The 21,417-nt window shown below is 37.8% G+C and overlaps 1 protein-coding gene across 2 annotated transcripts; it reads right to left on the reverse strand.

Moving 5' to 3' along the window:
• Nucleotides 1-217: 217 nt before the first annotated feature.
• LOC145775644 (acyl-coenzyme A diphosphatase NUDT19-like) lies at nt 218-20,997 on the reverse strand. 2 transcript variants are annotated; one of them, XM_082586970.1, is made up of 9 exons: nt 20,709-20,997; nt 12,182-12,288; nt 5,167-5,414; nt 4,592-4,696; nt 3,895-4,060; nt 2,636-2,754; nt 2,265-2,356; nt 757-986; nt 218-583 (listed from the first exon to the last, which is right to left on the reverse strand). In XM_082586970.1, exons 1-8 carry the CDS (start codon nt 20,821-20,823, stop codon nt 757-759), a joined length of 1,182 nt encoding a protein of 393 aa, XP_082443096.1. In that variant the 5' UTR covers nt 20,824-20,997; the 3' UTR covers nt 218-583. The 2 variants fall into 2 exon arrangements, with proteins under 2 accessions (XP_082443096.1, XP_082443097.1); XM_082586971.1 differs by lacking the exons at nt 2,636-2,754; nt 3,895-4,060 and having other exon boundaries at nt 218-986.
• Nucleotides 20,998-21,417: the final 420 nt, after the last annotated feature.

The raw sequence follows: 21,417 nt of genomic DNA on the forward strand, positions 1-21,417 counted from the left end.
TATTTTCTAGTAAGCTAATGCAATGTCACGCGAGTGCCATGATATTAGCTTTGTTAGTCAAAAATACAAGTGAGCTGTACGATTCGCTTGCATTAGTCAACTGACAACAGTTAATTGTGTGTTCCATGGTAAGTAGGATATGGTTCAATGAGTAGCCCACCTTACTGCAATCAGAGCTGCCATAAAGACCAAAGTTTTATCGAGAGCACTCAAGCAAATGTTCGCTGTTTCATTCTTTCGGGAATGCAAGCAGCGCTGAAAGTGAAAGCATCTTATGTTTTTGCATGTAAAACAATATGATCTACGCTTACATACGTCAAGATTCATTCTGTGCAAAAGGAGGTTGACACGTTTAATATAAAATCGACGGCGCGATTGATTCAGTTGATCAGAGATTAATAAACCATCTTTTTTCTAAAACAATTAGTTAAGAAAAAGTAAAAGCTTACGAAGGTGTAAACACACGACGCCTCAGTGTTCGGACTGCAGTATTGATTCATACAGTTTGGCGATATATGTCACGTTTGAGTCACATGGAAGAGAGAATGGAAACGAAGAGTACAGGGTGAGTTCATCTTCGGTTCTGCATTAATTATTAAACAGAATCAACGATGAAATTTCGAAAAAACAAACAGTTCTGGGTGAATTTGGAAGCTGTTAAGCTTAATATTAGACAACTTAATAAAAAATATAATATTTTCCTCTCTTCATTTCGCTTCATCCCGAAACCTCAGGGTCGACACGAAGCTAAATTACCTACAAATTAGGCTTCAATTTCCTAAGCTGAACGTCAACGGAGATAGGTTTGCGATGCCCGTAACGTGGAGTCCAGGAAGCTTTGTTGGAGCAAAAATTTTCTTTCAAACTGAAGACCATGTGATTATGAATCTGTGGCTCAACTTCAAGCATTTCCTCATATGTCATAGGGATGTTTATCTTGCCATGGTTACCAGCAGCCACTGCTGCTTCGGGATACCATTGGTCGCCTGCAAAAAAAGAAACCATAAGTAAAATATCAAACTGTTGTTATCTCGTGCAGATGATTGAGGAGATATTCAAACATGTCCGGTTGTCCGCTTAACCCTTTGACTGCCACAGGTTTTTTTAATTGGGTTTACCTCTGTGCCAAGGGTATTTTACCAAAATTGACACTTTTATGAAAAACGAATTTAGGCGCGTTTTTGAAAGGCTGATTTAGGTTGTTTTATCAAAATAGATTTGGAACTGTCAAGGATATGTTTTGCGTCATCGATGGTTTCTATGACGTCATAAAAATGATCATTGATGACGTCATTATTTTTTTGCCTTTTCCCCTAAAAACTCTCTTTTTCTAACTATTCAGCACACTATGATTGTGAAAGCATTTATTTAGTGGAATTTTACAATTTACTTCCAATATTTCACTTTCGTGTGGCACAGTATTTCGTAAAGCATTCTCCAACATGCAAAGTAATTTTTCAAAATTTTTTGGGGGAGGCCTCCCACACACACGCCACTAGGTGTCGCCTTAGTGGAACACGCCATCAGGCTTTGCCCGCCGGCCGTCAAAACCCCCCTCCCCTTTCAAAATACTTACCTACGCTACTAAATTGGATCATTGTCATTGGGGCCCACAAAGCATATTCCGCACAGAGCCCAAAATACCCTAAGAGAGGCACTGCTATGACTGATGACTATAGGCTTGGGAGGCAAAATTCAACCTTATCAAGTATCTTGTGAGTGAATATTTGTCTTCAGAATGTATTTCGCATTTGCTTTGGACGTACCAGAAACGTCCAACCATCTTAAAAAAACAAAAAGCCTGGCATACAACTAACTACATATTTTGACGTATCACATACGTCCTTGGCATACAAATAATGCATTCTTATGACGTATGAGAAACGTCAAGGGCACTCAAAGGGTTTTAAGCAACGTATTTCACGAATGCTCTCCATTCAGTGCACCTAGTGGATGGAGTAATTTAGAGACAATACTTCAACAAACCCATTGAACTTTCTGGGGTAGATGGAGTTGACCTGACATAGCTGAAAAGCTACTTTCATGTTGTGCTGCCAACCTCATAAATCTAGACGTCGATGGAAGAGTAAACTCTCCTCATTAATGCAAAAAAATACCGGAGACAACACAATCCGTCATTTTAACATTGATTCAACGTCTACAGACGTTGAACCTATGTAAAAATGATGGATTATGCTGTTTAGGAGTAAAAACAATACAAAATATAAAATTTGAAACAAAATTCTAAATTGATAATTCCTAACCGGGATAAAGCGACAAAATGAAGCCATCAGTGGTCACTCCGCTGACTGGAAGACAACGTTCCATTCCTTTCAATCCACGCTCAGACGCAAACCTGCAACGGAATCAATGTGTTTCTTCGGGTTAGTCCAATCCCAGTCAGAAAATCAATGTAAATTGCTGGCTGGGATGTCCAACAAAATTAGTTTTTGAATAAAGAATATAAGGTTTGCCTCTCTGCCAAAGTTCTAAGCCAAGTCCTTTGTTGTTGAAATTAATGAAACTACAAATTCAACTTTCTTGATAGCGTAACAGGCTTCATTTCTGAATCCATATGTTAACAGATTCTGCAACAAAAGCTAAGCCTGAAACATAATCGTTAAAAGTATCGCACTTTTCAAACTCTTCAAGCTTTGTGAAATGCAGCATCCGACATAACTCGTACACTTGCGGGGGGCCTAGTAAGATCCTGCCGTCAGAAGCAGCTTTTAAAATTTCGCTGGCCGAGTTCAACTAAAAAATAAAACAATCAAATCAAACAAATTTGCGTTTCGATGTTCAGTTAAAAAACTGAGCGCGATTATTGAATTTGTTTTACTGAGTGTAGATACTGATGAGGCCTAACCGCCCAAATACAATTTATGGCTTCTCGCACCAGCTGACAAGAATCTGGTGGTCTTTCAAAAGCGTTGTTTCGAAAACAGCTGTTACACAGCTTTTTCAGAAATTAATCGACTTTTAAAGCTGTTTCGAAAAAAACATGAGCCAGCATAAATTTACGGATAATTAACTTGGTTGCACCCAAAAATGCATAATTACAAATTATTTTAAAATTTACCATTACTTTTACAATCATCGATTAAGTACATTCATCCAAAAATTTTACGAGGATTTTTAAAGTTCAAACAACATTAAAATAATAATTTTAGTATTCGCTATCTTTACAAATGTACTTTAAAAACTCATGTTCCATGATAACTATTTTTCCATTTAAAGCAGGGGTGCTCAAAGTTTTTGAGCCACAGGCCGCATTACATTTTTCACTCATTTTTATCCTTAAAACTCGACCTAAGCTTATATTGTAAAGAAGGCAACCTCGAAACGTTTTCAGTAATACAATCAACCTACGTTTAATCGGATTATCCGTTTAATCGGACCATTTTTCGCCGGTCCAAAATCTAAACTGATTTTTTGTGCAATTTTTCTCACTTAATCGGACCACCCTTCCACCAAAATAGGCTTTGCAGTTAACGTTTTTTTCCATATGTGTAAGGCGAGATTACATTTCTTTGAAAAAATATTCATTTTTCCACCGTGTTTGAAACTTTCTACACCCACTTGCTAATTTTCGTTTCTTGGGTGCTGCCATTTCTGGTGACTCGGGGTAAAAGTTTTTCTTTGCTTAATTTTGTTTAGAATCGGTAACAGCTGCGAAGCAGTATTTCAATGGCTGGCTCCATGTAATGTCGAAACTGGGAAGTGCAACAGAGTTGAGCTCAAGCTCCCTGTGGGGGCCATGTTCAATTATATTTTCAAAATTTGCCGCGAGCCTATAAAAACTGGACCGCGGGCCGTAGTTTGGACACCACTGATTTAAAGGGTTAATGGAAAAAAATAACTTCCACAATTCAACAGAAAACCTTGTTCTCATACAATCAGGTGTGTGGTTTCTTCATCGTCTTGTTTGCAGTGACGTGGAATTCGAGAAAGTGACGCAGTATAAAAGACAGTGTCGTATCTTTTTGATATTTTCGTAAATGTCTCTGCCGGAGTAAGCCAATTGGTCCATTCATGCAACGCCCATATGTCGGGAACACATCTAATACGGACATTGGAAACATCTAAAATATGACCACCTCAGACAACAAAATGCGCCATTTTTACATTGATTCAACGTCTGCAAACATTGAATCAATGTAAAAGTGGGGAATTTAACCGTTTGGGACATAGCTCGCCCTGTCATTTTGTAACATGGTTGGATTTAAACCATTTTGATTCATGGCCAGTGGTCACCAATAGTGTTGCGTTTGAGTGACATCACAATTGTCATTTCATTGTGACAACAAATCGTGACATCTTTTGAAATATTGCTGTTGGTACAATAAACATACATTTTAACAAGAATGAATGAATTTCAAATAATAGATTGCAGTGTAAAAGACAAAAATTAGCAGCAGATTATTCAAAACTATAAATCTATTGATAGTGGTAGGATAGGCTACTGAAAATGCAGAAAATCGAAACTCAAACAGCAAATGCATGGGTCGTTGGTGACAAGGTTGTAAAATATAAAAGTAATTGTCAATAAAAATTTAGGAAACTCTGACCCAAACGACACCATTTAACTTACTTCAGTTCTGTGTAAAGATTAAAGAATTGTGAAGCATCGTCGTGCACTCGTTTTCGCCACAACTTGGCTTCATCGATGTCTTTGAATTCGTGTACATTATCAGCACTGGAAACAGAAAAATAAATGCACTAACAACAAGTTGCTATAACGTACGTATCATGAATACACGGCAAACGGCATTCGAAATCCATGCTTTTTTTACTGTCTGTATGGTTGGGCAAACATTACTTTTGTGAGCTTGCTAATATGCTTGGAATTATTTTATACAAAAGAATGTGAGCATTTCAACAACATTCTCTTAAAAAGTATACATAACTTCAAAAACGCAAAACATATTATATAAAGCAATGTTGCATACATAAATTCTGCATCTTAGGGACAGCACTTAGAACTTCTTCTCTTCGGTTGCCTAAAAAGTTCAGATACATTTTAAAATCAACGCAAAGTGTTAAACAACTCTCGCGAGATGGCGCTGCACGACTTCAGCTTGTATGTCGTGAGTTTGCATGCGAACGTTTAAAAAAAATGATCTGCTCCTTAACTGTAATAAAAAAATTTTGCATCGTTAATGTTACCTTCTGACTTCTGAAAGACCAAGTTTGCTTGAATCATTCCTTAATATCAAGATACCGGTTTCTTCAAAGGTTTCACGAATCGCACAAATTCTGTATGCAACTTCTTTCAGCAAGGAGTTATTAGAAGTCTCCAAAAACATAGGAGCCCTGCGCCCGTCCGTTTGATTTATTTTCAACTTATCAAAAAAGCTGATAAATCTGTCATCGACCGAACTGAATAAATCAACCCAACGCTTGGAACAATCGGCCTGAAACAAAAATATGTTTTTTAAAACCCTGATAAAAGCTGCAACTAAAATGCAAACAAATATTTTTTTCTGTGAATAAAAACTAATCACTTTCGTTGACAAAAGCAAAATGTTCAAAAATCAAACTATTTACTCTGTCAGTTCAGGGTATGAAAAAGTAGAAAAAATCGAGCAAAGAAGGTTTAAATCTGGCAATTTTTTTTAGTAGCTTGCTTTAAACACAGCAGAATTCAGCGGCATATAGTGGATAAAATAATTTAAAAGACCTCACTTCAAAGGAAAGGAACTTCATTACGTCAATCTCATGATTGAAATGCTGTGTAAAACTGACTAGATTTAAGATGGATGGAAAGGTGTGCAAAACTGCCAAGAATAACATCACAACAGAGATTTGTCAGTGTGAGGATAAGTTCAATTGTATGGTCAAAATATGCATAAAAATATCTCATCAAGCAAATTATCAAATAACGTTATAAAGTTGACTTTTCAAATTGATGATATGCTTTATAATGACTAGTGGTGCACTGGAGGCAACATTTTGACCGGATATTTTTGAACCCAGAATGATTTTAGGGACCGAGAATTTGAAGAAACCACTTCGTCAGATATGGTGCATTTTTTAGAAGTATTTGAATTTGGAAGGGAAGAGCCTCATTGGTAACAGTTTCAAATTATCCTCTCAACGCCCCTGGCTGTCGGTACACAACTCTTATCAAGCAGTGAAGCAACAACCAGGCCTCTTATAGAGAGTGCTTGATGGAAATGCTTACGGTCCTTTAAAAGGGTTATTTAGAAGTAAACATTTGGTGGCTATGTCTTCTACCCATCTGATGTAGTATTGTTTTTAAAATATTGAATATTTTTGATTGACTTTTTTAAACCCATTTTTAACCTTACATTTAAGACCAATGTTACGGCCAACATGTGTATATAATTGTGTATTCTTGTATCACTGCAATACCACAATGATACATAAATTTAGATTTATCCAAGGTCATGAACTTGGCCACAGCCACACACACTTCCGGCTCCAGCCCGGATCCACTATCGCCTCTGGCTCGGAGTTGTAAAAAATGGCCAAACTTTTACCAAAACCGGAGGTTGTTCCATCATTAATAATCACACAACTTGCTTTTGCTGTAGCTTAATGACAGGCAGCACCTAGAAACAACTGCAACGTTATGCAGTGCTGCAAGTCCTCTTTTTTGTAATCACTTTGGTCTCATGCTTGAAAGGCAAATAAAACATCCCTTTCTCATTCAACGTGTGGCGCTCGAGAGCTAATTTTCTCTGACGCAACGCGCTTCACTTCAATGACGTCAAGTCGAATTCTAGAACCTTCCTTTCCAATTAACAAATACCGCGTGCTCTCGGAATGCAGTCTTGTAATCAACTTTTGCATTGTGCCTGAATCGCATTCCTACTGTACTTCATCGACACGTAAATCTATCGTTATATTGCGTTAGATGGTCGCATGTAGAATTGGCGATGCCTGTGGATGCGCCTTTCCAAGTACAACTAGAGTTCTTTTTAAGAAACTGCAACTATGATCCCTAACTCAGACTCAAAAACTCAGACTCACTCAATACAGAATCTTTGATCAATCGGTTAGCTAGTTGGTTGGTTTCTGCGGCTTCTAGAATGTCATTTTTAAAAGGTAATATGTAAAATTCTATTTGAATAAAAGCATGCTAGTGTTTTGGTAGTGGAATTATCAGTAGTTCGGTGTTCTCATTTTGATGTGTTCGGATTCTGTTCTTTGGAAACTAGAAGCCAAGCTAATAAACAACGCAGCCTTAAAGAACTCTATTTTGTGATCAAGTATTATTCTGTCAAACCAGTCGATAGATAAGGCAGTAAAGAAGACTATCGTGTCCTGGTCATTCCTCGCCAGTTCTGCCCAGAAATGTCGCCGTCAGCCTTGACGGCTGTATATGAGCGCGCGTGTTAACTGCCGCGTCCGCTACAAACGCTTTGCCTGCATGTGGCATTTACACCTAAAAAACTTAAAGTGCTAAGAATCACTTTTCAAAAACCTTGAGAAATGTACAAATAATTGACACAAAAATTACATACTGTAGTTCACTTCATAAAACCTAAAAATATTTTTGAAAATTTAAAATCTAAATTTTTAAAAGATCTAAAGTAATTTACAAATTAGTAATTATAAAACCTGATTTTTTAGATAATATATACAGTAAAAACAAGAAATAGTCTGGGAGCCTACGACAGAAGATTTCACCCCATAAGGTACAAAAGGTTTGACCCCTTGAAGTTACCTGGGTCAACCATGTCACTCACAAAAAGTATGGAAGATTGACCGCACCGGGTGGATCTGGTCCCTAGAGCCCCCTAAAAAGCCCAAAAAAGGGGGTTAATTTCACCCCATAAGGTACATGGACCAAACTTGGTGAAAACGAAGTTCTATGTCAGGACATCACAAAAATATCAAATCTAACAATATTTTCGAGTGGAAAGGTGATGTAAGACCCCCCCGAAAGTGACCCCCCGGGGGGTTAATTTCACCCCATAAGGTACATGGACCAAAGTTGGTCAAAACGAAGTCTTATGTCAGGACATCACAAAAATATCAAATCTAACAATATTTTCGGGTGGAAAGGTGATGTAAGATGCCTTCAAAGTGATTTCCCTTAATGTGACCCCCTCGGAAGGTTTATTTCACCCCATAAAGTACATGGACCAAACTTGGTCAAAATGAAGTCTTATGTCTGGACATCACAAAAATATCAAATCTTACAATATTTTCGGGTGGAAAGGTGATGTAAGATGACTTCAAAGTGACTTCCCATAATGTGACCCCCTCGGAAGGTGTATTTCACCCCATAAAGTACATGGACCAAACTTGGTCAAAACGAAGTCTTATGTCAGGACATTACAAAAATATCAAATCTAACAATAGTTTTGGGAGGAAAAATGATGTAAGACTCCCCCAAAGTGACCCCCCAGGGGATTAATTGCACCCCATAAGGTAGGCTACATGGACTAAAGTAGGTTAAATCGAAGTCTTATTTCACAGCATAACAAAAATATCAAATCTAACAATATTTTCGGGTGAAAAGGTGATGTAAGATGTCATCAAAGTAACCCTAAGAGGGTTTATTTCACCATAGAGTACATGGACCAAACGTGGTCAAAACGAATTCTTATAGGACACCACAAAATATCAAATCTAACAATACTCTCAGTTGGGAAGATGATGAAAGACCTACCCAAAACTGAATCTCCTCCTGTAATTTAATTTACTTCATCCCTTACTCGAACCAACCTTAGTGTAACGGAAGTGCTATGCCAGGACAGTACCAATGGATTAAATCTAAAAATATTTTTATTTAGGTTTTGGTGAAATACATACGTACACAAGCTGTCCCATGATGCATGAAATGGAACTATAGCCTACTTTACAAAAAGTTTTTGTATAAATCATGTTCAATCAATCGAAAAAAGGCAACAGGACATGACAATACATGGCTTTGTAACACCAAAAACAGAAAGTACATGAGAAGCATATAGGCTACAGTAGCCAGAAAATTGATCGAAGATCTTGATACGACCACTAAATGTTGACTTAATCGAACAACTGACTATCCAAATCAAAACGTTTCGAAATGAATCATTTGGAACGTTAATTCAGGCAGTAATAAACATTTTCCAGCTGCTACAATAAATAACCCAATAAACCCAATGTAGTAAATTTTTGTTTAATGCCATTTGCTTCATGTCTCCAATCAGTTATTGTAACTGTTCATTCATAAACAGAGATTGTTTGTGTAAATGTAAACGGTCGTTTCTTTATTCTTCATTGTCACTGCTGTCGCTTTCACTTTCTTCGTCTTATTCTTCGTCTTATTTGGATAGTCAGTTGTTCAATTAAGTCAACATTTAGTAGTCGTATCAAGATCTTGGATCAATTTTCTGGCTACTGTAGCCACGGGCGCCGATCCCTATAGGACAGTGGGGACATGTCCCCACCATCTTTTTACATGTCCCCACCATCTTTTTACATGTCCCCATCATCTTTTTACATTATTTTTGTAACGTAAAAGGGAAAATATTACCCGAATGTCACAATTTTACCAGTCAAACGTTTAAAATATATTGAAAGGAGGGGACAACATTTTTGTTTTATGCGAGGAAGCTCCAACCGTAGTAGAAATGTTTTATTAGGCAGAGAAACCCTGGTGTAACTCGCAAATTGTATTTAATTTGGTTACGCCAGGGCCACACAGTGCAGAGTTTTAGAATTACTTTGAAAGAGTCGTACAAGCATGTAGTGCAGTAAATGTAGCTTGTGTTACTTTTGTATAAGAAAAAAGCTATTTTTTCAGTTATTATTACATTGAGGTTACATTGAAGAGCTGCTGAAATGTCTTTACCGGTTTGGCAAAAAATTGTATATAGGAAAATCAGCAGTTGGAAGGCTGGCAGGCAGCTTTTTTTCAATTGAAAAAACTCTTACCCTACCCAATTTTTAAAAGACTTGTCACGTTTCAAATCGTCTTCAGTATGGACATGGCCATGGTCAACCTCCTAAACTTCAAGATCGATCGGTCAGAGTATTTTGCAGTCATTGACAGCTCGCAGCAAAACCTTACTGACTATTTCAAGTCGACCGATCTTGAGTACTACAAAATTCTACAAGAATCACTCTTCAGTGGAAAGCTACAATCACATTTGGTAGACGATTATCTTCAGTTCTTTGACACAGAGTCCCTTGCACAAGATTTTCGAATGATATTCAAGAAGATACCATCCGCTGTTCGGCAAATGTTTCCCCAAGTGGAACTTTTGCTCATATCACCAGCCCGCTCGTGTTCAGCTGAACGCTCATTATCAACTTTGCGACGTATCAAAACTTTGTTACGATCTACCATGACACAGAAACGGCCAAATCATGCAATGGTCTGCTATGTGCACAATAAAGTTTTGAATTCGATCAACCTTCATTACAAGCCAAGGATCAACCAAGGACTTCGTTTTTAATTCGCCGGAGACTCGTTGCCGAGTTGCAGTGTTTGGACTTCTGCTGTCCAATGCTGACACTGACAATTAAAATACATCACATTAGACTTGTAGCCTATCTACTGTAGGCCTATTTGTTTGTTCGTTGAACAGACCCCAATCTTTCAGCTCGCTTCGCTCGTCTGCCCTTTCTTTCCTAGTAAATGTCCCCACCAATCTTAGAGAGCGATCGGCGCCCATGACTGTAGCCTATGTGCTTCTTAAGTACTTTCTGTTTTTGGTGTTACAAAGCCATGTATTGTCATGTCCTGTTGCCTTTTTTCGATTGACTGAATATGATTTATACAAAAACTTTTTGTAAAGTAGGCTATAGTTCCATTTCATGCATCATGGGACAGCTTGTGAATGTATTTCACCAAAACCTATATAAATATATTTTTAGATTTAATCCATTGGTACTGTCCTGGCATAGCACTTCCGTTACACCAAGGTTGGTTCGAGTAAGGAATGAAGTAAATTAAATTACAGGAGGAGATTCACTTTTGGGTAGGTCTTTCATCATCTTCCCAACTGAGAGTATTGTTAGATTTGATATTTTGTGGTGTCCTAGGACCTATAGGACTTCGTTTTGACCACGTTTGGTCCATGTACTCTATGATAAAATAAACCCTCTGGGGGTTACTTTGATGACATCTTACATCACCTTTCCACCCGAAAATATTGTGAGATTTGATATTTTTGTTATGCTGTGAAATCTGACTTCGATTTAACCTACTTTAGTCCATGTAGCCTACCTTATGGGGTGCAATTAATCCCCTGGGGGGTCACTTTGGGGGAGTCTTACATCATCTTTCTTCCCAAAACTATTGTTAGATTTGATAGTTTTGTGATGTCCTGACATAAGACTTCGTTTTGACCAAGTTTGGTCCATGTACTTTATGGGGTGAAATACACCTTCCGAGGGGGTCACATTATGGGAAGTCACTTTGAAGTCATCTTACATCACCTTTCCACCCGAAAATATTGTTAGATTTGATATTTTTGTGATGTCCAGACATAAGACTTCATTTTGACCAAGTTTGGTCCATGTACTTTATGAGGTGAAATACACCTTCCGAGGGGGTCACATTATGGGAAGTCACTTTGAAGTCATCTTACATCACCTTTCCACCCGAAAATATTGTTAGATTTGATATTTTTGTGATGTCCAGACATAAGACTTCATTTTGACCAAGTTTGGTCCATGTACTTTATGAGGTGAAATAAACCTTCCGAGGGGGTCACATTATGGGAAGTCACTTTGAAGGCATCTTACATCACCTTTCCACCCGAAAATATTGTTAGATTTGATATTTTTGTGATGTCCCGACATAAGACTTCGTTTTGACCAACTTTGGTCCATGTACCTTATGGGGTGAAATTAACCCCCCGGGGGGTCACTTTCGGGGGGGTCTTACATCACCTTTCCACTCGAAAATATTGTTAGATTTGATATTTTTGTGATGTCCTGACATAAAACTTCGTATTCACCAAGTTTGGTCCATGTACCTTATGGGGTGAAATTAACCCCCTTTTTGGGCTTTTTAGGGGGCTCTAGGGTCCAGATCCACCCGGTGCGGTCAATCTTCCATACTTTTTGTGAGTGACATGGTTGACCCCAGTAACTTCAAGGGGTCAAACCTTTTGTACCTTATGGGGTGAAATCTTCTGTCGTAGGCTCTCGATCTAAAATATAAGTAAGATCAAAGTTTTGAGAAAAGTGGGATGTGCAATATGCATTTACCAACCTCATCAATTGCTCCTCCTGGAAAAACATATGTACTTGGATAAAAGGAACTCTTCGCACTTCTCTTCAACATCAAGATATCAAAATCAGAAGGTGGTGACACATTTTCTGAAGCAGTTGAAGAACATGTCATAAATGTCTACGTTGTCGATTTTGTATGCTGCAGTTGACCAGCATGTTTTATAAAATGGTGTTAGAAAACATACATAAACAACAAACTTAATTCAATTTCATATTATAATAGATCCCAGTGGAGAGTTACATGCAACTAAAAAAGTGTTTGCATATAATTTTGTATAAAAACAAATTGGAAAGCTAAAACAATATGAACTGATTGATGAGCCTAATCTATACAGTTGCTTTTAGTGTCAAGTTGAAATGCATGAAAATCAAATGTGCAATGCTCTCTTAACAGCCATGAAGCAATTGGAAATTTTGGCCATCAAATTGAACTGTTTAAATAATCCCACCTGAGAGTGAGTACTTGACTGCAGAAATGTTAGCCAATATGATAGCTGATGTGTGAATTTGGTTGTAAAACTAAAACCATATGTAGGCGCTGCTACACTCGAGATCATATTGAGCATTTAAGCAAGAACTTCATATTTGGGCAACTGTGGTATGGGGCCATTGCCAGAAAGGCTGCGATTAGATTTCACATGAGAAATGGTCACTAAGGTGCCTTTAAAATGTGTCGCTTTGTTTTGGTCATTTGTTATAAGATTGCTAATGTCATTGTATAGTATACGGTACAGTATTTAAATTTTTGATGAACGCTAGCCAGCCATGACGCTAGCCAATCACAAGAGCAAAATATTGGATTTATGTTTTTAAATGCAAGAAATGTTTAAGCTTAATAGGTTGTTATAAGGTGAAAGCTGGTTTTAAATTATGAAATAATATAGAGTAGATATATAACTCAAATATATATATAATCAGAAAAAATTAATTTGCATGTCATTGGTCAAAAATGACTAAATTATGATGTCATGCTTTTGTGAGATCAAATATATGTTATCTCTGAAATCTTTCAATCATAATATTGCACGCTAGTATACAGAAAAACCACGATGCTTTAGATCAGGGGTCTCAAACTCAAATTGCTCTGAAGACCAAATAAATAACACATGCGCCTTGTGGGCCACATGTTTGACAGTTTGACACCCTTGCTTTAGATCAAACTACTGCTTCTGGTATTATGTGCAATTTCTTTTAATTTTTTTCCCAATTTATCTAATATCTATATAGGCTAGTCTAGTCTATGTGCGTATATAGTTAAGGCTAGTTTAGTCTATGTGCTATATAGTATAGGCTAGTCTATGTGCGTATTTGCAACAAGTTTGCTTTAAAGGACCTTTGAAAATCGTATTAAACAGCTACACTTTTTTTTAGAAAGATATTTTCATACTCTTAAGTATGTAGTAATTTGGTGGTATTGTTGTGTGCAATAAAATTACAATAGTACATATTGCAACTTTTGTTTTAATTTTAAAATGCGTCTAAACACCACAGTCATTCCATGGTGGAATTCTGCGCGATCCGCCGAATACAATGATCCGTAAAAAAAAAAGTGCGATACATAATGGGATGACAGCAATGACATGCGGACCGTGGTAAAAGCACTTCTCATTGACATCTTATTTTTATGCTGCTTTAAAGTCAGGATGCCATTTTTTAATTTTTTTTTTTATGACAACAGAGTTTTTTTAAAGGAAGTGACTATTTTTCCACACTTTATGCCATGGTTACAATCAGGTGTTGCCAGAGTTAGGATTAAAGTTAGGAAAGGTTAAGGGTTAGAGTTAGGAATAAGGTTAGGTTTTGATCTTTGCCCAGGACTAAAACAAATCTCCAAAATACAAGTTTTTGCTTTCAACAGCTTTAAACTTTTCTCAAATTAGGACAGAATTCCCTATCTGGCAACACTATTGAGGCTATTATTACACTATATAGTGTAAATATAGCCACAGCCTTTTTTTAAATGTTATTTGAAAACCAAAAAACAAGTCAGTAAAAAGATGAAACGGAGCTGGTATACAAGTCCCCCCCACCTCCCTTGGCAGCTCATGATAAAGAGGAATTGACCAAAACATGTGGATTGAAGTGTGTGAACAGTAAAGCAAAGGTACGGTAAAGTATGGTAGTTTCACCCTATATGTTTGGTCCACATTGGAAAGTTTGGCCTGCGCGGGGGATAAATCCCCCGCGCACTTCAAATTCCAGCCGCGGCTTCAGCCGCGCAATTCACGAAAAATCACAAGCGCAGCCGCGCAATTTACTAAAAATCACAGCCTCAGCCGCGCAAAATCGCTCCGGCCAGCCGCGAGACTGCAACTAAATAATGGCAACAATGGTGCTCCATTGCTCGTATAAAATCCGCTTCTTATGTCAATATGACGTCACAAAACGGATGCAACTATTATTGGGAGGGTGAAAAAAAGGAAAGTAAAAAGCGGCGGAATGGGAGTGATAAGGCGGAATGAATATGGATTTTTTGACAATTTTTTCACAATAAAAACATTACACCACGTCGAGTGACTATTTTTTTACAATTAAAACATTACACCAACGTCGAGTGTTCGATATAAGGCCCTAGGATAACTTAAAGCTTATCAATTTACATCAACTCAACTAAAAATTTATCTAATTAAAGTTTAACATCAAAAATATGAAACCTTTGCCACTATGTGCTGTAGCTTTCTCATAGGCTACTGCTCGGATTTTAGCAATTTTGCCATCGTTGGAAAGCACGATCGTAGGCCTACATCGACCTGAATCAATTGGCTTCAAACCCAAAACAAGTAGGCTACTATCTTTATTTTGTGATAACTTAAACTTCACCAACTTGTACCAATTCTCCGCAATTTAATTTTTGCAATAAAACTATTATTTCTTTCCAAGCTAAAACAATATGTCTTGCTTTATGCACCTGAAAACTTTCAAGTTTATTTCTCATCTACAAAACGGGCAGTCGTCGTTCAAACTTAATCGCCTGGAGAAGCTTTTTTACAATGCATTGTAAAGGCGAATCGATCATTCATCAGTAGCCTCTAAGCCACTCCTGTTTGATTCAGTAACAAGACTTTACATTGCCTGGTTTTGATCGGAAAGAAGAGAAAGGTTACTCAGCCTGCTAAACTCTAAGTTATGACAACAGTTTTGGGTCGAATTCTTTCAGGTAAAAATCCTCCTTGGTAATTGCTTAGCGGTTAAGTCCAGCGAACGCAGTTAGTAGCTATGACAATTGGTCAATATCTTGTTGTCCATATTAGGCTACTTGTTATTTGTAGACACAATGGACTATGATATGTCAATAAACACCCTGTTTAAAAGGAGTTTTAATTCCAGTGTTTTGTTGTTTCATCACACTAGTGCCGCGCCGGGACCGAGCTACTCTCGTGGCTGAAATTATACTCCACATTGCTCCCGGCACCGAAATCCATTCCGATGAATGGGGCGCATACTCGAATTTATCCAGTGAGTGTTTGTTTATCTTTCAGTTTTATCGCAAACATGCAATAAAGCAACGAATAAAGTCAGTAGCCTTGTGTTAGCCTACTGTCCCTGATAAATAGCCTAACAAGTGACTGCATTTAGTCATCTGATTGCAGCTCTCGACACGTAGGCTACCCACAACTTTGTTAGTGTGCCGTATCTGATGGAAAGTATCTGATTTTGAAGAAGATTTTATGACAGCAACCAACAACCAATCAGTAACCCAGCGATTGATACGGGTTTATGGGTATAAACGAATTATGCCAACACAATCATTTACTAGGCTATGCCAGTTTGCCGGTGAATGAAACGTTTTGTGGCCAACCAAAGGTTAGCCTACTGGTCATTGACCGAAAATAACATACCGCTCAAGAATTCCATAATTAAAACAGCGCGTTCGGTCAAGATACAAAGCAACCCATCGCGAGACATTGCACATTGATTGTGACATACGCCTCCCCTTAGAATATTGTTGGAAACAATATAACAACACAATCAATACAAAACACATTACAAAACAAATAATTACTCGATAAAACAATTCTCATAAGTTATCTTCAACGACTCATTAGTCCATCGTTGCATGAATTACCAAGGACGGCGTTTTTCAAAACAATAATGCCGTTTTCTGCGAAAGTTTCCAACGTCCTCAATGTCTTCAGTGCACCGGCGAGCGAGATGACCCATCTTCTTAAATCGGAAACACTTCCTCTCCGGACAGTCCTTGGCGAGATGACCTTCTTTGTGACAATTGTAGCAAGCCTTTTCATCAAAAGGGCAGCTCCAAGCTATGTGTCCAATCTCCCCACATCGGTAGCAATGGTTGTCACGGCAACGTCTGTTTTCCGAATGTTCGCCGTCAGCAACGCATTTCCTGGCGAAGTGTCCGTGTCTACCGCATCTGTAGCAAACTCCAAATGGCCGTCGCCTGCCTCCTCTTTTAATTGAGTCTTTCATATTAACAAATTTCTTCAGTGTCACGCAGTGACGCCGGCGGGGGGGGGGGGCAGGCGGGGCAGCTGCCCCCCCAATGTTTTGGGCATTATCTTTCTAATTTTTTTTTTATTAATACATATTAATATTATTTTTTTAATATTTGGATCCCAACTTCAAGTTGCAAGGGGGGGGGGGGAGGGGGTAAAAGCTCTCTCTTTAAAAAAAAGTATGGAAAACCTTGATGACTAAATTGTACAGTTACAGTAGATAAAAAGATTTTCTACAGAAGCAAAGATATAGGCTAGACTTTTTAAAGTTTTAACTAACGTCACATATTGATGTAGAAAAATAACAACCTGTTAAATTTTTGATACCTCACACTCCCATGACTTCTTCCGCGCGCATTTTGGCATTGGTTGCTTGCAGTGATTCTTTCACTTAAACAAAACGTTTTGTTTCAGCAGTTTTGAGTTGTTCGATTCTTAAGTTGTAAAGGAGACTCAATTTCTCCAATATTTATCATTTATGTTTCTTCTTTAATCTCAGCAGAGTATAAAACTTGTAAAAGTTTTTCATCCATACGACGTCATGAATGAAATTACAAATCGTCGTAATGACGTGACATCATCTAAACATTTTACCGAATAATAAATTAACAAATTCGATCGTCAAAAGTGGTTTGGTGGTGGTAAATATTACGTAATGAAAAAAATGTGATAAGGTTGGAAGACATTACGTCATATATTTTCAATACAAATATGAAGTTTAAAATTTATTCTTTTGTTCATAGTCGTAATCCACCTTCAAAGCGGTACTACAACGAACAATTTTCGATAAGAGGGGCATCAAGAATAAGTCGACATGACTTTTAACCCTTAGAAGTTTGGGCTCCTGGAGTCTTGCTCAGTTTGGGGGGGAGCTGTCAATTCTTTTTATGCTTTAGGAGTGATATCTCTGTTATTTTGGCACGGTTTCAAAATTTGGGATTCACTTTGTAAAATTATTCACGCTGAGCATATCCGAAAATTAAAACTACCGGTATGTGAATTTTAGAACTGGTCATAGGCCTATACGTTGAAGTGTTGAGGTCACTTATGAGTGTAATTTGTAGCGTGAGTTTACACATTATTTTTTGGTAGAGTAATGAAGAACGTGCATAGTAATGTTGTGATTAATTATTTTTACATTATTTTACATACAGCCAATGCCCTTCACGTTGTGAAACAGTTAGGATTAACGAGACATGGGCCAAATTAGTTACTTTCATCCAGCTGGTGGGAAAATATTTCAGAGGATGTGCTGAGAAATGCCTTATATCTTTCAATTTATAATCTTTATTCGCTCAAAATTTAAGCTCAATAAAAGTGAATAAAAGTTAGGAAAAGTCAAGAAATCTCGTAGTCGCGGCCTCAGTGGTTTTAGAGATACAACTGTTGATACAAAAAAGTTGAATTGACAGCCCCCCCAACTTTCAAAGGGTTTGAATTGAGTTAACAGATCTATGCCTTAAGGTTTACGTCAGCTCTGGAGATCAGTAAAATATAAGGTTGTCATCTTCAGTGCAACAAGACCATTGATTGATTGGTTTAGTGAGGATTCGTATAGTCCCATTACTTTCATTTTGAGTGATTATACTGATTTTCAATTTATTCCTACAAGACGTTACATAATGAAAAAATATATAACTAAGGTTGGAAGACATTACGTCATGTCTTTTCAATTCAAAATGAAGTTTAAAATTTATTCTTTTGTTCATAGTCGTAATCCTCCTTCAAAGCGGTATTAGGCCTACAAAGAACAATTTTCGATAAGGAGGGCATCAAGAATATGTCGACATGACTTTTAAGGTTTACGTCAGCTCCGGAGATCAGTAAAATATAAGGTTCTCATTATCGTGATTGTAAGCCGCGGGAAATTTTTTCTCTAAAAAACAGATTCCCGGGAAGCTAAACATTTTTTCCAGCCCTGGTAGAAAACAAGAGAAATTAAATAATATACCACTGTCTTACACCAGTGGCGTAGCCAAGGGAGGGGGGGTTCGGGGTTTCAACCTTTCAAATTGAATTTACGGATGTTCTACATTGTTTAGGCTACAAGAAAAGTTTTAGCCTATGATGTACTTTCTCGTCAAACTGTGCAAGGATGCAAGCCATCTGCAACTGCTGAGATCGCTTGTTCGATCTAGATTAACATCTAAACAGCTATTCGTTATACAAAACTTGAATATATCAGAAATAGCCTAAAGTAACTTCATTGTCTCAAAGCTTTTTGTTTGACACTCATCAAGATGTATGACCTCTATGACGTTACATTTTCTAAACTTTTGGTTGACTTTAGAGCATAAAAGTTAGTGACTTACCGGAATAAGATCGTTTTTTGAATCAACCAAGGAGAAAATTGATAAATAATAAAACTGTAATAATCTCGCAAAAAAAGCAATCAACCTATGTCTCTAAAACAAAGTTTGCCTAATTTTAAACCAAACTGCATTAAAAGAGCGAGTTTTGCCAATACCAAACATTCAAATATCTCAGTCTGGAATTAGCAACAAGAAAACATAGAGACTTAGCTTTGTATCCGAAAAATGCCGAAGAAAACATGATCTTATCCTTTTGCTGTGCCACCGGACAGCACCATTTTACAGAAATATTCATACCCACAATTTTGTTGAAAATGCTCTTAGAATGCACCAAACTGAAAGTAATTTTTCAAATTTTCTGGCGGAAGCCCCCCAGACCCCCCCGCCGCTCAATGTCGCCTTCGGCGAACACGCCATCGGGTTTCGCCCGCCGGCTGTCAACAACCCCCCTTTCAAAATTTTTGATTATGCTACTGTCTTGCACTGTCAATATTTTGCCCCCCCAATGTTGAAGGTCTGGCGACGCCACTGGACTGTCAGGTCGTTTTCTTGAATCTCAGCCAATTTATTCCTCGTAACGGTTAATTTAGACTGTACCTCAGCTATTCTTAGAGGCTTTACATTATCTTCCATCTTCTTTGCCTGTGCCCTCGTAACAGCGGCAGCACATATACCCCACTCCGGATCAGGTTCACTAGGTGGCCTTGCTTCATCCACATTACCAATTACTAAATCAATGTCAAACAAACACCTTTCCAAATACAAGGCTTCCACCATTCCGGTAAGGTAAGGAGTATCGATATGCACTCTGGCTAAAGGTTCTTGAATTAAAGTGCTATCAATTGCCCTGGTACGACCCGTTTTACCAGTCAACTGATCTTTACTGACTATAGTGGCAAAGGTTTTATATCTTTGATGTTAAACTTTAATTAGACAATTTTTTAGTTGAATTGATGCAAATTGATAAGTTTTAAGTCATCCTAGGGCCTTATATCGAACACTCGACGTTGGTGTAATGTTTTTATTGTAAAAACATACCGGTAGTAAAATTGTAAAAAAATCCATATCCATTCCGCCTTATCATCTCCATTCCGCCGCTTTTTACCTTCCTTTTTTTTACCCTCCCAATAATAGCTGCGTCCGTTTTGTGACGTCATATTAACCAGGGAGGCGGATTATATACAAGACGATCCCTATAAGACGATAGAGATCGCCTTGATTCTATAGGAGCACGCTTAGCGCAGTTATTAAGCTGCTGCTGTTATGCTATTTCCAAAAGAAGCTCAACGAGGCAGGACAGCATTGCAATTGCAAAGTTAAGGTTTCAGTAAGCATTTTCCTTACGCTTTTGTAAATAATTTTCAAACGCGCAATTTCCAGCGTTTGATATTGACAACCGCGCAATTTCCAGCGTTTGATGTTGACAGCCGCGCAAATGCAACACCTGAAACTCTTCTCCCCCGCGCAATGTTCAAACTTTCCAATCTGGTGTTTGGTTGAGTCCTGTCTTTGTCATGAGTTACCAAGGGGGGTGGGGGGGACTTGTATACCAGCTCCGATGAAACTTACACAAATTGTGATAACATTGTTAATAAACAAACTGTTAAATTATTTTTCTGTCAGATTAAATTTCAATTGTAAAATATTTACAAATTTGTTAAGTGGACGCAATTATCGACCCAATATTGCTCACACACAACCATGCACTACTACTGTAGGCTAAAGTAAAGAATAGTACCTCTGAGATTGGAGCTGCCTCTAATTAGTGGATCAGAATGAGGAGCAGTGATGATAACAGTACAAGCATCCTTCCATTTCATCATTGCAGCTTTGTAAAGTCGAACTTTTGACATACCGTACTCTGTCAATTCCAGACTGTTTTATGCTTGTTTGAGTTTTAAAGTCTAGAGATCATGATTAATGTTTAACCAATACATGCTCTTTTGTAAACACCACAACGCTAAACCGACACTGCAGGAAGAAATTGCAATAGACCACAAACAAACTGTAATGACTGGATTGTTGCAATCTCCACTCTCCAGTGAAGAACTGAAGAATAAACAATGAAGCATAAAATTCATGCAAAACAGCGTTGCCGAAGGTTTTCAATAGATTTTTATCACACCAGCTTCAAAAACTACTACTCAATCTCGATTCAGTTTTACCAATACTTTTTGACACAGAGGCAGTAGCGCACCCAGAAAAAAGTTTAGGGGGGGGGCTATTTCAGAAATGTCGGCTGAGTGATTTGTGACAATACTGACAGCAGTGGCGTATACTGGTGAGTTGAGCAAGGAAAGCAATGAAAGTCGTTGGGGTAAAAGCGTGCCGAAGACACGCATATCCTGGGGAGGTCCGGGGGCATGCCCCCCCGGAAAAATTTTTGCAAAATTACATTTGAATAATGGATTATAGTGCTTTCTGGAAACACTTTTAGGGTAATATTT

The sequence above is a fragment of the Aplidium turbinatum genome, chromosome 8 (genome assembly GCF_918807975.1).
Source record: "Aplidium turbinatum chromosome 8, kaAplTurb1.1, whole genome shotgun sequence".
In the NCBI taxonomy this organism is placed as follows: domain Eukaryota; kingdom Metazoa; phylum Chordata; class Ascidiacea; order Aplousobranchia; family Polyclinidae; genus Aplidium; species Aplidium turbinatum.

What these genes read in the sequence shown, in the direction of transcription:
- LOC145775644 (XM_082586970.1), bottom strand. Translation starts at nt 20,823, where the DNA reads ATGTCAAAAGTTCGACTTTACAAAGCTGCAATGATGAAATGGAAGGAT. An exon ending in AGGCAGCTCCAATCTCAGAG is followed by an intron (nt 12,289 to 20,708) that starts GTACTATTCTTT and finishes CAACTGCTTCAG; the next exon opens with AAAATGTGTCACCACCTTCT. An exon ending in GGTCTTTCAGAAGTCAGAAG is followed by an intron (nt 4,697 to 5,166) that starts GTAACATTAACG and finishes TTCTGTTTCCAG; the next exon opens with TGCTGATAATGTACACGAAT.